This window comes from Lemur catta, chromosome 15, assembly GCF_020740605.2.
Source record: "Lemur catta isolate mLemCat1 chromosome 15, mLemCat1.pri, whole genome shotgun sequence".
Taxonomy (NCBI): Eukaryota; Metazoa; Chordata; class Mammalia; order Primates; family Lemuridae; genus Lemur; species Lemur catta.
Window position 1 is genome coordinate 16,994,348 of NC_059142.1, and position 13,346 is coordinate 17,007,693.

At 50.5% G+C, this 13,346-nt stretch overlaps 1 protein-coding gene across 9 annotated transcripts in view; it reads right to left on the reverse strand.

Moving 5' to 3' along the window:
- The window catches only part of RPH3AL (rabphilin 3A like (without C2 domains)), a 134,649-nt gene that overhangs the window by 46,315 nt on the left and 74,988 nt on the right, over nucleotides 1-13,346 (reverse strand). For all 9 annotated transcript variants that reach the window (XM_045526181.1, XM_045526182.1, XM_045526174.1 and 6 more), the window contains one exon: nucleotides 10,009-10,095. In XM_045526181.1, coding sequence (XP_045382137.1) covers nucleotides 10,009-10,095 — 87 coding nt within the window. The remainder of the gene's footprint in view (nucleotides 1-10,008; nucleotides 10,096-13,346) is intronic.

Sequence of the window (13,346 nt, forward strand, 5' to 3'; positions counted from 1 at the left end):
TCTGCTGTTTCTGGAATCGGTATCCTCGTCGGGGCTGATCTACTCCAGTGCCGCAACCTCCCACCCGCCCTGTACCCCAACACTCCTGATTCCCGCTCCCTGTTTTACTTTTTCTTTTTCGGATGCAGCACCTAACATACGATATGATTTGCTTGGCTGTGTTTTATCGTCTGTTCCCCATCCCGACTGGAACGTGAGCTCAAGGCAGAGATGCTTGGCTGTTTCGTTCACTGCTGTTTTCCAAGGGTCTAACACGGAGCCTGGCACATGGTAAATACTCAATGAATATTAGGTGAATGAATGAATGAAGAGCTGTTAAAACGCATTTTGGAGGAAGACACACGTGACTTCAGCCCCTGGCTCCATCAATTACTACCTGGAGTCTTTGGGCAAGTGACCTCTTTTCTCTAAGCCTCAGTTTCTCCCTCTGCCTCAAGAGGAGAACAGATCCTCTTGTCGCCCTCTCTGGGCTCCTACTGGGATGAAGAGAGATTTTCACTGCCTGGCCCTTAGCGGGCGCTCAGCTAACACCCACTATAAACGATGGGACTCCTTTGGTGGGCGAGGGTCTGGACAGTTAGCTCAGCGGTGACAGAACCAGCTCCCTCTGAGATCTGCCAGCATCTCAGAGAGCAAAACTCTTTCCCCAGTGTGCAGACAGAGGCTCAGGTAGACACCCCAAACGAGGGCCAGGAAAGGGGTGGGAGTGGTTCAGTCCACCTGCAGGGGGCACATGGGGGAGTCCACACCAAGCAGAACACTCTGGGGGCTGGTGGGCGCCGGGAGCCTCCTCCTCCTGCCACTTACATACGTGTGGGAGGCAGGAGGTGCACTGAGAGTGGGTCTGCTTGGCAGAGCCATGGCGGCGTGGGAGGCAACCAACACACTGAGGAAGTGTGACCATCCGGGTCCCCCGGGGACGCCGCGACAGCAGCCCAGAGCAAGCCAGGCACAGATGGCAGGGTGCTCAGTCAGCCGCCCGCCCCAGTGCCAGCCGCCCACTCCTGCACGCGCTCACAGGCCTCCGGAGGGGGCCCTCGGGCAAAGCTGTTTGCAACAAAAATCCAAACTGCAAGTAACAGCAGTACCAGGAGAGGACCAGCGTGGGGAAACAGATGGCAGCTCGCACTGAGCACGGGCCGCCCGCCTGGAGGCAGGTGCCGCAAGCAGGCTGGGATCGGGCTCCGCTGGCACAGCCAGTTCCCACCAGCGGTTGGCGGCGGAGGGAGGTAGTGCCTGGTTCTCCTGACCCTCTGCAGGCCTGGGGCCCTGAATGAGGAAGACTCTCCCAGTTGGAGAGCCCAACTGGGTTCCTTACTGGTCACCTCCAGCCTGGGTGGGTTGGAGAGGATTTAAAGACCACCCGGTGAAGCCACTTTTCCATTTCACAAATTCCTCTTTCAGTCAATCAACAACCAGGAGAGAGGGGTCAGGAGGAGGAAATAGAGACCCCCCCATTGGTGGGCACTGCTGTGGGGCCCCAGTTGTGGCCCCAGCCAGGGTTCCCTGTGACAAGACTCCAGGGCAATCAAAAGCACCCTGCTGGGAAAAGATTCGAAAGTGGTACGAACAAGGACATTTCTTTGCAAATTTCCCTTTCAATTAACAAACATTTCCTGAGCACCTTTATATGTGAAATACTGCAGGAGACACAGTGAGGGTTGGCTGCACAGCCCGGCCTCTGCTGGGTTATAATCAGGATGCGTAGGAAACCGGGAATGCAAAGCAAAGGCCAAACAGAGAAGAACACTCTAATTGTATTAATCAGCTTTCAATTACTTACAAATTGTCCTTCCTCCCTCTCCAGCCCATCCCCCTCAGATACCGCCTGCATCCTCAAAGCAGCCTTCTTGTGCCAAAGGGACGTTTGAGAGGCTGGAGGAATCATGCCTAGAATCTTGAAGAATGTAGAGTCCAATTAACTTTTCCAGTGATTACAGTATAGCTTTGAGTGAGTCACTCTGGTTTGGTTTTGTTTGTTTTGTTTAAGTGGATAGGATTAAAGGCTAAACAATAAACGCCATGAATTTCCGGTTTGCATCACGGTGTGTTTAGAAGCCCTCGGTGCATGCCCATCCCACCCCAACTAGCATGCCCAGGAAAGCACATGAAGAAAGAAACTGCAAAACCACAGCACAGGGGAGACCTGACAGACAGCCTGCAGCCAGGCTGCCCCCCACGACAGGCGAGTGGACAGTGTGGAAAGTGTGTCGTGGCCCCCACCCCGAACCTGGGCCTTGGGAGTGACCTGGGCAGCCAGCCTTCCTGGCACGGCAGGGCGGCAGGTTCTGATGTCACACGGAGGCCAATCTTCCTCTTCCAACTCTGCTGTCATCCCTGGGAGATATGACTTCCGGAATACAGCCAGGCTGGTGCCGTGAGCTGCCTCCAGGAAGGTATGTTTCTCTAAGCACAGCTTAGCGTGGAGAGGTGGGGAAGGCCACAGAAACGGCACAAACCAGGGGCTGCAGTCCCGGGTTGCGATGGCCCTCGAGGGCCAGGTCACAGGAGAGTCAAAGGTGCCTCCCCGGTGCAGCAGAGGTCGCAGGTAAAATCCCAAAGGAAAAGGGCCAGGAGAGGTTGCCTCCGGAGCAACCCTGGGGTCTGCAGAGCTCTCTGCATTTGAAAGTGGACAATTGAGAGGAAAACTGGGGACAGGGAGAATCTGCCACAGAGCTGAGGAGGACATATGTCATTCTGAAGACCCTGACGAAGGGGAAGCCTCCAGAGTGTTTAGTTCGAGTGAATGAGGCAGGCTAAGGTTCAGCAAAAAATTAGACAAGTGGTTGGTGTCTTAGAAAGATGAAGCCTGGCCTTCTCTAAAACAGAAAGCCAAAAGAAGAACACGGGCAGAATGGGGGACATGATGGAGAACTGCAGGGAAACCAGAGAGGAAAGAGCAGAACCAAAACTTACACGGGGCAGGAAAGAGCAGAAGTGACCGTGTAGACAATGGAAGCTCTCGTCTATGCTCAAGGGAGCACCAATTGGTACAAGTACTTTGGAAAATGACTGGAAATTACCTAACACCGTTGAGCATGGGCACAGCCCATGGCCCACCAGAAAGGCCTTTAGGTGTGCAATCTGGAGAAACTCTTGTACATGTGCTCCAGAAGACGTAAATGTTTATGGCAAAGTTATTCATAATAGCAAAGGCACTGAGAATGACTGCAGTGGTCATCAGGGGCAGGATGGATAAGCAGGTAGGGGTGTATTCGTTACAGTGGGATGCAGACAGCAGTGACGGGAATGAATGCAACCACATGCATCAACATGGGTCGATTTCAAAACCATGATGTTGAACAACAGAAGAAATGCACAGCCAAATACACACCTTATTTATGTCACATTCAAATACAGGCAAACTAAGCATGAAGGGTTTTGTGGTGTGGTACGGATCTATTTCTTGGCTTCAATGGTGTTTAGTGGGTATCTGTTTTATTATGATTCTTTAAACCGTACACAAATGTTTTTGAAGACTGTCTTCTACTTAGGCTACCTGTACATGCACACGCACCACGGAAAACCTCGGAAACCAACTAAGTCAGACCTCGCCCTCCCCCAGCCAGTGGTGTAGAAGAAAAGCTTTACGATTTTCCAGAATGGAGGGAAAAATTAAAGGGTTTGAAAACATCTTGTATGAAGATGATGAGTACAGAAGACAGAGAATGGGAATGCAACCTTTGTATTGATAAATGCTCCCAAAAGGAAACTAGAACAGTCGCATCAAAGCGATAAGCAAAAACATAATTGCAAATCTTCCCTGAGTCAAAGATCCAGATGTGTTTGTTCTTGACAAAAATCAGTGGAAATGACCTGGGCATATCCAGACAAAATTTTAAATTTCCAAATATAAAAAAAAAAAAATCCAACAAGTTATTTCAAGGAGAATAAAAGCATAACACTGGCTTCAGACTTTTCCCCCACGAATCTGCTTTTGCCTTTAAAACTACTTTGTGCTGTGCATTCGATCTTCCCATCCTGCCCTGACTTCAGGGGCTTCAATCACTCGTCATCCTACGCTGCATCCTGGAAACTGCCTTCTAGTTCACGTTCCTTTTCGGGGCTCTTCACATGGGCCTGATGTGCCGTTTAACCATCACTGAGGGCTGTTCCACTCCCTTTGTTGTTTCTTTAAATCTTGAACACACGTCAGAGTTTACAAATCACCAGCAAGGAAACCAGGCAAGTGACTAAAGAGTGTGCCACTTCACAGAGGGGATGGAACGGACAGGGAGTGTCCAGAGTTGGGCAACGGAACACTTACATAAGCAGCTAGTCTAAAACGGCAAGCAGCTAATTAGGTACACACGGCAGATTCGTGTGGTCATGAGAACATCGTATTGATGACAGTTGGTGCAGAGGAAAGCGGGGATGAGAGAGTTGGGGGCACCAACCAGGAATCAAAAATTAAAAAATCATCAATAAGAAGCAAATGATAAGGAAACATCTGTGGCTGTTAATGGGAATGACAAGGTTCGTTGCTCTAAGAAATGACTAAAGTATAGTTCGACTGAGTTTTAAAATTCATCAGTAATATCGTTAGTGTTTAGAAGTGAAAATGGCTCCTTCATTTTTTTTTTTGAGACAGAGTCTGGCTCTGTTGCCCGGGCTAGAGTGAGTGCCGTGGCATCAGCCTAGCTCACAGCAACCTCAAACTCCTGGGCTCAAGCGATCCTACTGCCTCAGCCTCCCAAGTAGCTGGGACTACAGGCATGCGCCACCATGCCCGGCTAATTTTTTCTATGTATATTTTTAGTTGTCTGGTTAATTTCTTTCTATTTTTTAGTAGAGACGGGGTCTCACTCTTGCTCAGGCTGGTCTCGAACTCCTGACCTTGAGTGATCCTCCCGCCTCGGCCTCCCAGAGTGTTAGGATTACAGGCGTGAGCCACCGCGCCCGGCCCAAAATGGCTCCTTGGTTCTTTTTCAAACATGCCTGTACTTTTTTTAAAGTTCCTATTTGTTCTATTTGGTTTTTATTCCTTCTACTTTTTAATGAATATTTAAAAAAAACTTATTTATAAATAAATTATCTTTCACACTTTCACTATCATCTCTCATTCCCTAGGTCCCAATCCTCCCAGCTGCTACCTATGCCTGCTCTGTCATTGTGGTTCTTTTTTTCATGTGGTTGGCAGACAACAGGGGTAAAATCCACAGAATTCTGGGTGGGGAAGATTATGATCAAATGTATTATCAATCAAGTTGTCTTTTTTGCATACAGGCAACAACTATCAGATAGCAAAGGACTCCGAAAATATGCCACTATGTGCCCTTTTTAAAAACTGCACAAAATTATACATCAGCTAATTATGAGATAAGTAAAAATAGTAGCTCAAGGGTCTATAAGAAAATAAATACTGATGTTTATTTTTTCCTTCTAGGAATCTATCTTAAGGATGTAATCTAAAATGTAGACAAAGAACTATGGATACAGTTATTGATAAGAGGAAAAAAATGGAAACAATTTAGATGTCCTAAATTAGGAGAATATAAGACAGATTATCACTGAGAATGTTTACAAAGAGTTCTTGATTGCATTGGGAAATACTTATGATATAGGGTTAATTTTAAAACATAGGTTCAAAAATATTAAAAAAAAAAATAGACACAGAAAAAATAGTGGAAGTAAACATGCCAAAATGTTAACAGTTATCCCTGGGTAGTAAGATTCTGGATTTTGGGGGCGTGTGTATTTCTTTTTGCTTTTCTACACATTGTAAATGTTCCTTAATGATCCATATTAATTTTATAACCAGAAAGGAGTAAAATGTATATAATATTTTTTAAAATGAAAACTCTTTTTTTTTTGGTAGAGACAAGGTCTCACTGTGTTGCCCAAGCTGGTCTTGAAGTCCTGGCCTCAAGCAAAACTCCTGCCTCGGGCTCCCAAAGTGCTGGGACTATAGGCATGAGCTGGCATGCCAAGCCAAAAAATGAAAACTTCTAACGGTAACAACAGATAAGAGCTCAGCTGGGCAATACTAAGTAAGGAAAATACAACACTATGCTACTGGCTCTGACAGTATAGTCTACAATACATTCATAACACAGCAGAGTATCCTTTAAAAGGGCGAGAGGTCAGATCATGTCTCTGCTCTACTCAAGACCCTCCGAAGGCTCCCACATTTCATGAGTATAAAAGCCAAAGTCCTTACAATGGTCTCTAAGGACCAACACAACCTGACCTCCCACCACATCTCTGACCTACTCTTCCCAACACCAACTCCTGTCATACTGTGCCTCAAATCCACCAAGCACACACCTGCCTCAGGGCCTTTGCACTTGCTATACCCCTACTTGGAGTGCTTTCCCTCCACATAGCCACATAGTGTGCTTCAGATCTCTGCTCCAAGGTCATTTTGTCAGTGAGTCCCTCCCTGACCGCCATGTAAAGGAGCAACCACTGTTCCCAGCACCACTTCTGAGACATTGCAGAATTTACCGTGTCTGTTTCTCCCTCTCCCGCTAGAAGAGCCGATTTGCCTGGCACAGAGAAGGTTCTTCATTAACACGTGTCGAATGCCTAAATGAACAAATGTGTTAGACTGCAAGCTCCTCAAGGGCAGAGGGGCTTGGGCTCACACTGCTGCTCGGTGAAAGTGCATAAAACAGGCAGCAATGCCAACCTGACAGCCCCAGGAACGTGTAAGCAGCATTTGACTCATTCCAGAAAAAAATACTTACAATGACAGCCAGAGACGACGAAAGTGAAGCACCAAAAGGAAAGGAAGATGAGAGCGCTTGGGCAGAGTGGTACCAGAGTTCCCATCAGAAAATCCAAGTTCTTCCATTAGGATTTGGCTTTTGCTGCGGGACGGAACTCCAAATTTTTATCACAGACTCAGAACCAGCTTAAAAATCTGACATTTTAAATGCCGTTTCTATCTAGCTCTCTTCATTATGATTAGATGTTTTTCTAAGAAAAAAGGCATTAGGAAACCAATTACCCTGGCCTTCTCCTATCCCAAAGCAGATGGGAAAATCCAGCACATGGGTCTGGTACCCACAGGTACCCAGACTACACACCATGTGCATGTTCACGGCCCCACCTGGGCCTACTAAATGCCACCCTGTGCCTGGTGCCGCAGAGACGGAATGTTCTTGATCTTGCAAAGTTTTATTGGCCTCTAAAAATTCAAGGACAAAGTGATAGCATAATGCACAGCCTCCTATTCTTTGCCTTAGGAAAGATAAGAAAATTTATCTAAGCTATTTCGGACTTTTCTGGGCACTGGAGTGTGCTGGAGATTAGGGCGGGCTGGTGGGCATCGCTCCCCGTGTGGCAGCTCAGGACTAATAAGGAGTGTGAGGGTGACTCGTGGTGAGGCTGGACAGGGCAGCGACCTCAGCTGCCCTTCACTAACTCAGTAAGTTTGCTAAATTCATCATTCCTTCCATCCACCTTCTTTCCCTTGACAGCTCCTTCATCTCTGCCTTCCCACAACTCAGCTGCAACCATCATTTGACTCTGCTGTGTCTCTCCAGGAGATAATGTTTTAAGAAATTTCCTTTCTCCTAGATATCTGTATCATCTTTATTTTTTTAAGACAGAGTCTCACTCTGTTGCCTAGGCTGGGGTACAGTAGCATCATCATAGCTCACTGCAGCCTTGAACTCCTGGCTCCAGGGATCCTCCTGCCTCAGCCTCCTGAGTAGCTGGGACTACAAGTGGGCGCCACCACACTCAGCTGATTTAAAAAAAATTTTTTTAAGAGACGGGGTCTCACTATGTTGCCCAGGCTGGTCTCAAACTCCTGGTCTCTAGTGATCCTCCTGCCTCAGCCTCCCAAAGTGCTGAGATGACAAGCATGAGCCACTGTGCCCTGCTGATATCTGCATCCTAAAAAGGATCCCCTGGAGACCGGAAGGACTTCAAGTTCACAGGCAGAACTTCTAGCTGGGGAAGAAGGGATGCCTGTAATATTAATATTTGTGGAGCACCCACTCTGTGCCAGACATTTGATACACTTTAACATTCTTGAATTCTCACAGGAACTCGATGAAGTAGGTATTATCATCTCTATTGCAGGATGAGGAATCAGGGACTTCCAGGTGAGACACTATCAGGCCCTGCCTGTTGCCTTCCCTGTTCCAAAGACACAGCGATAATAGATGAAAATATTTTAAAAGCAACAAGCAAACTCGTCTGTGCTCCAAAACAAGATATGTATCTCCATGGATCAGAAACTCGAAGTATTTACTATTTTGAGGGGCTGTGGCACAGTCTGCTGAGTTCTGGGTCCAGGAGCAGGTGGATGCAGCTGGGAGACTGGTCTTCCAGGACACGGGGACTAAAAGTGTCCCTTGAGAGGTGGGGGACCAGAACAGAGTCACCACAGTGGAGCTGGTGAGTGGGCTTCCCACCTGGGAAAGGAGGCCGAAAAAAGCAGGGTCCCACCCCAAGACTAGAGGGAACTGAAGAAAGCGAGCTCAGAGGAGAGGAAGCCGGCAGTGGTGCGCACAGCGGGGCCTGGGCCAGCTGCCGGGGCTGGAATGCCTGGCTCTGGGAACAAACCCACTGTCACCGTGGACAAGCAGCTCACCACGAACCCAGGGGACCCAGGACCTAGGTGGAGGCAGCCGCAAAACCACTAGGCGAGGAGACTGGGGTGGGAAAGAGAGAGACACGGGCTCCCACCCTAGATGAGCACACAAACTGCAATTCCAAAACACCCGAGGAAAACTAGCCCCAAGACAACCTACAAATCCAACAGGTGGAAGATGGTCCCAAAGAGAGACTGGGTGACTTGGGAAGCAGAACTGAAGAATTCACCCAGAGAGTATGACAGAAAGATAAAGAAATAAACAAACAGGAAAGGGCAGAGGGGAGCTGTGGAGGGTGGTTGAGAGGCTCCAAAACGCATCCAGCGGGACTTCCAGAAAGGAGAGACGGAGTGGCAGGGCAGCAACATTCAAGGATGTTATGGCTGAGAACTTTCTAGAACTGAAGAGGTTTTAGGGATCCTCAGATTAAAAGCACATACCAAGGGCCAAGCAAGATTAAAAAACAAACATAACCAAACCAACTAATCTGGGAAACCAGGGGCTCATTCTGCCCTGCCCTGTCCGCCTGGCCCTTCGCAGCAGCCGCCTGCTGCAATTCGGCTCCACTCCGACCTGGTGCCATGAGGAACACCTGGGACTTGGGGTCAGGAGATGTTCTAGTCGCCCCCACCCCCAGCTGCTACTGCCTCAGAGCCCTTGCTGAGTCTTGACTTCCTCCCCTAAAATGGGGGTAGAACTAGAACTACGGAACCTCCGCACGGGAAGGGACGTTGGGGGTGGCATCCTCGTGGCAGACGGCGGCTGCACCGGATCTGCAGCTCCCCCACTAACTGGCCCGGTGCTCGCAAGTTACGTAACCTCTTGTGTCTCTGTTTCCCCTCCAGGAAAAGGGGCCAAGAATAGCACCCGCCTATGGGGTTGTGCAAGGATGAAATGGATTAATGCAGGTAAGGCCGCGGTCCCCAACCTAACCTGGTGCTGTTAGGGACCAGGCTACAGAGCTCCGCCGCCCTCTCCCCTCCCCCATGCACCTCCCCCACCCCCCACCCCCAAAAAACTGTCTTCCATGAATCACTCGTGTCACTGCCTGAGCTCTGCCTCATGTCAGATGAGCACCGGGGAGCGGCTGCAAATGTAATAAATGTAATGCACTTGAATCATCCCCAAACCATCCTATCCCTGTGGAAAAGTTGTCTTCCACGAAACTGGTCCCTGGTGCCAAAAGGGTTGGGAACTGCTAAGTTGTGAGGGACTCAGCACAGTGCCAGGCACACAGCAGACATTCAACCTGGGGTAGCTGCTACTACCACTATACTAATCCCCACCAGATGCCCTGTGCACACACGGGTTGTCCCGCCCCACGTGCCTCCCCTGGACACCCCAGGCAGTCCCTTCTTAACCTCCAGAGAAGCCCCTCCCCGCGGCCAACCGTCCATTCCCCGTAAGCCAGCGTGCAGCCCCCACCAGCCCACCCTGCCCCGCCGCCCTGACACCCTACCTCTCTCTGCTCGCTGCAGATCTTACACAGCCACAGGGGCCGCTTCTGGCCAGGGCAGGCCTCGATCCCACATTTGGTGCAGACTTTCTACGAGAGAGAGGACACGGGTCATGAGTATTTCAGCCACTTCCTCTCAGCTAAGGGGCTGAGACAACTCTAACCAAGGGACACATTGGTATCTTCCGAGGGGATGGCTCTAGCTTCAGCCTGGAAGGGCAGATCACCCAGAAGACACGGAGAGCCTGAAAATCTTTAGCTGGTTTTGGGTACCACGGCTGTGCCCCGTCCATGGCTGTCTGCGATAAAGATTCCCTCCACAGTGAATCAACGCGCTCGCCGATACTCACAGCTGCATCATTTTAAATAGCAAAGAACTGGAAACCACCCAAATGCCCAACACCGGGGAAGATCCAGGCAAACACGACAGAATGTGGTATGGCCTTTACGTAGCAGGTAGTGGCGCTACCTGGGTGTGTGGGCAGGAAATAATGCTGTTCAACAAAGGACACATACACCTGTATATGATCATACAAAAAACCTCACCTATGTACCTGACAGGTTATAGAAGATCCCACAGTGAGAAACACTAGTGACCACCTGAGCACGTACTTTGTGCCAAGCCCCCCTGAACGATCCCAGTGCAAGGAAGCTGTAAGCCTGTTTGACAGGTGAGGACCCTGGGGCTTGGAGGAGCTTGAGAATTTGCCCAAGTTCACATAGCAAGTACATACCGGATTCAGGTTCAACTCTAGAGCCGTTTTATCATTTTCTCTGGACACAGAAATAGTCAGAACCTAGATTCTTACAGTTTTTTTCCCTTCTACAGAGTTGTTTAAACTTGTAACGTCTAAATACAGTCAGTCATGTGTCGCTTAACAATGGGGATACGTTCTGAGAATCGTGTCGTTACATGATTTCATCATCGTGTGACTGTCACAGGGTCTCACGCAGACCAGATGGCATGGCCTGCTGCACACCTAGGCTAGGTGGTACAGCCTACTGCTCCCGGGCTGCAAGTCTGTACCGCACGATACTGTGCTGAATACTGTAGGCAGTTGTAACAGTGTGGTAAATGTTTGTGTATCTAAACATAGGAAAGCTACAGTAAAAATACAGTATAATCTTATGGAACTAGCATCATCTACGCAGTCTGCTGCTGACCAAAATGTCACTATGTGATGCATGACTACTTATTTTGCTTCCCCTAAATGCATAGCAACAAGCAAAGGTGGGAAAGGCCGAGAGAAACACGCTGAGAGGCAGAGGTGGATTTGTTGGGGCTGAGACTGGCTCCGGGCTAACTCAGGCAGAGTATGATTCAGCGATCGCCGGCGACTCCTCAGAGGACTGTTGCTCCAGCTCATCAATCTTGCTGGCACCTGGAAGCCACCCGGTCCCCATGAGGGTGGGGGCTCTCTCCAGCCCCCCACCGAGGGAAGGCTGGGTCTGTTGCTTGGCCTTTTCTGCAGGCTGCCAACTGAGCAAGGAGCACACCTCTCTGTGGAGAGGGAAATGTCACCGACTTGGCTTCTCAAAGCATGTCGTCACTGGCCTGATTGGGTGGCTGAGCTCAGTGCTGCAGGAGGGCAGGGAGCCAGCTCGCCGGGAGAGGAAGCTGTGATACATTGGGGCCGGGTGGGGGGGAGATGGATTTGCTACCACCCAACACTCAGGTATGAGAAATGTCACTTTCTTTTATTTCTCCAAAGGAAATGTAATGCACTCCAAGCTCCCGCCCCTCTGGGCTGGCAGTAAATTCTGTCCCAGGTCCCAGCCGTGATAGAGCCCCTCCCCAGATCTTCTGAAAGTCCCGGGTTTGGGGTCTTTGGTGGTCCTGTACATCTGCGGAGGGTCCCCTGGGTGCTGTCCACACTATTCACTGCTAGGCTCCAAGCTCTCATGGTCCCTTGAAAGGGGGGTGGGGGACTTGGCCACTTCTGCGCTAATCTTGGGTTTGGGATCTTTGCCAGGCTGTGCTGAGCCTCCCCAGGGACCAGCAGCCTGTCTCCCCGGATACATGAGCCACCATCCCTGACACGGTCTCTCCCCTTCTCCACAAGAGCTGCCTCTCTCCACCCCTCCCACGTTCCACCCCAATCCTTCTACCTCTAGGACAGGGTCCCTTTTCCCAGGGGCTCTCCTCCCCGGGGAAAGGGGAAAGGAAGGAGGCGCTGAAGCCAGCTGGCTCTGCTCGCCTTGCTAATTGCCACTCTCCCATCTGTACATGGTGCATGTGCGGATGAGTGTGGCTTCCCGGAGAGGGAGCTTTTCCTCCTGGACTCTTTACACGCTCACAGGGTTCAGGGACAGCTCACCTTACAAACACACAGAGAGCTCTGTCCTTCCCAAGGCTGTTGACGGAGACAATGGTGCCGGGAACAAGGAGGGACTGAAACACCCGTGGCGACCACTTACTGAGCAGTTATGTGCATCAGGCACACAGCCCTGGCAGCAAAGTATGAGGGAGGTGGGTATCATGATCCCTATCGTACAGAGGAAGAAGCGGAAGCTCAGAGATGTCACAGACTGCCCAGGGTCACGCCCTAGCCACAAAGCAGGATCTTCTTCCAGATCTCAGGAGAGCCGATCACGCCCTCCCCTGCCCAGGTGTCAGGCTGGGGCCCACGGCTATGAAGCTGGTCCCACTCAGGCGGGTCCCTGCAGATGTGGCTGATGGCTCTCAGATGAATGGACAGAGGAGGTGACATGGGGCGACCCTGGTTCTAGAAGCAACCACTTGGGCTGGGGAGGCTGACTCTGCCCTCCGTGCCATCCATCAGGAGGAGGACAGAGTTTCCAGCTACAGGCAGGAAGCCCAGGCCCGGGGGCCTCCCAGCTGACGCTGCACAGGCGTCCCCACAACCTGGCCTCTCGGGTGGCTGCCGTCCTTTACACGCACAGCCAAGGGGGAGGGGACACAGGGCAGTCTCTGCCCCGTCTTAATCAGCTCGGGCTGCCATGACGAAATACCGTAGACTGAGCGGCTGAAATAACAGATGCTTATTTCTCACAGTTCTGGGGGCCTGGAGTCCCAGCTCAGGTGCCAGCATGGCCGGGGCCTGGTGAAAACCCTCTTCCTGGTCTGCAGATGGCAGCCTTCTTGCTGTGTCTTCACGCGGTGGACAGAGGGCTCTGGTCTCTTCTTCTTATGAGGGCACCAAACCCGTCGTGGGGACTCCACCCACATGAACTCATCTAACCCTAATTACCTCCCAAAGGCCCCACCTCCAAATATCATCACACTGGGGAGAGGGCTTCAACACAGGGATTTGGGGGATACAAACATTCAGTCCCTAGCAGCACCCCCTCCCCAGGACGGGACCCCTAGATACGGGTGC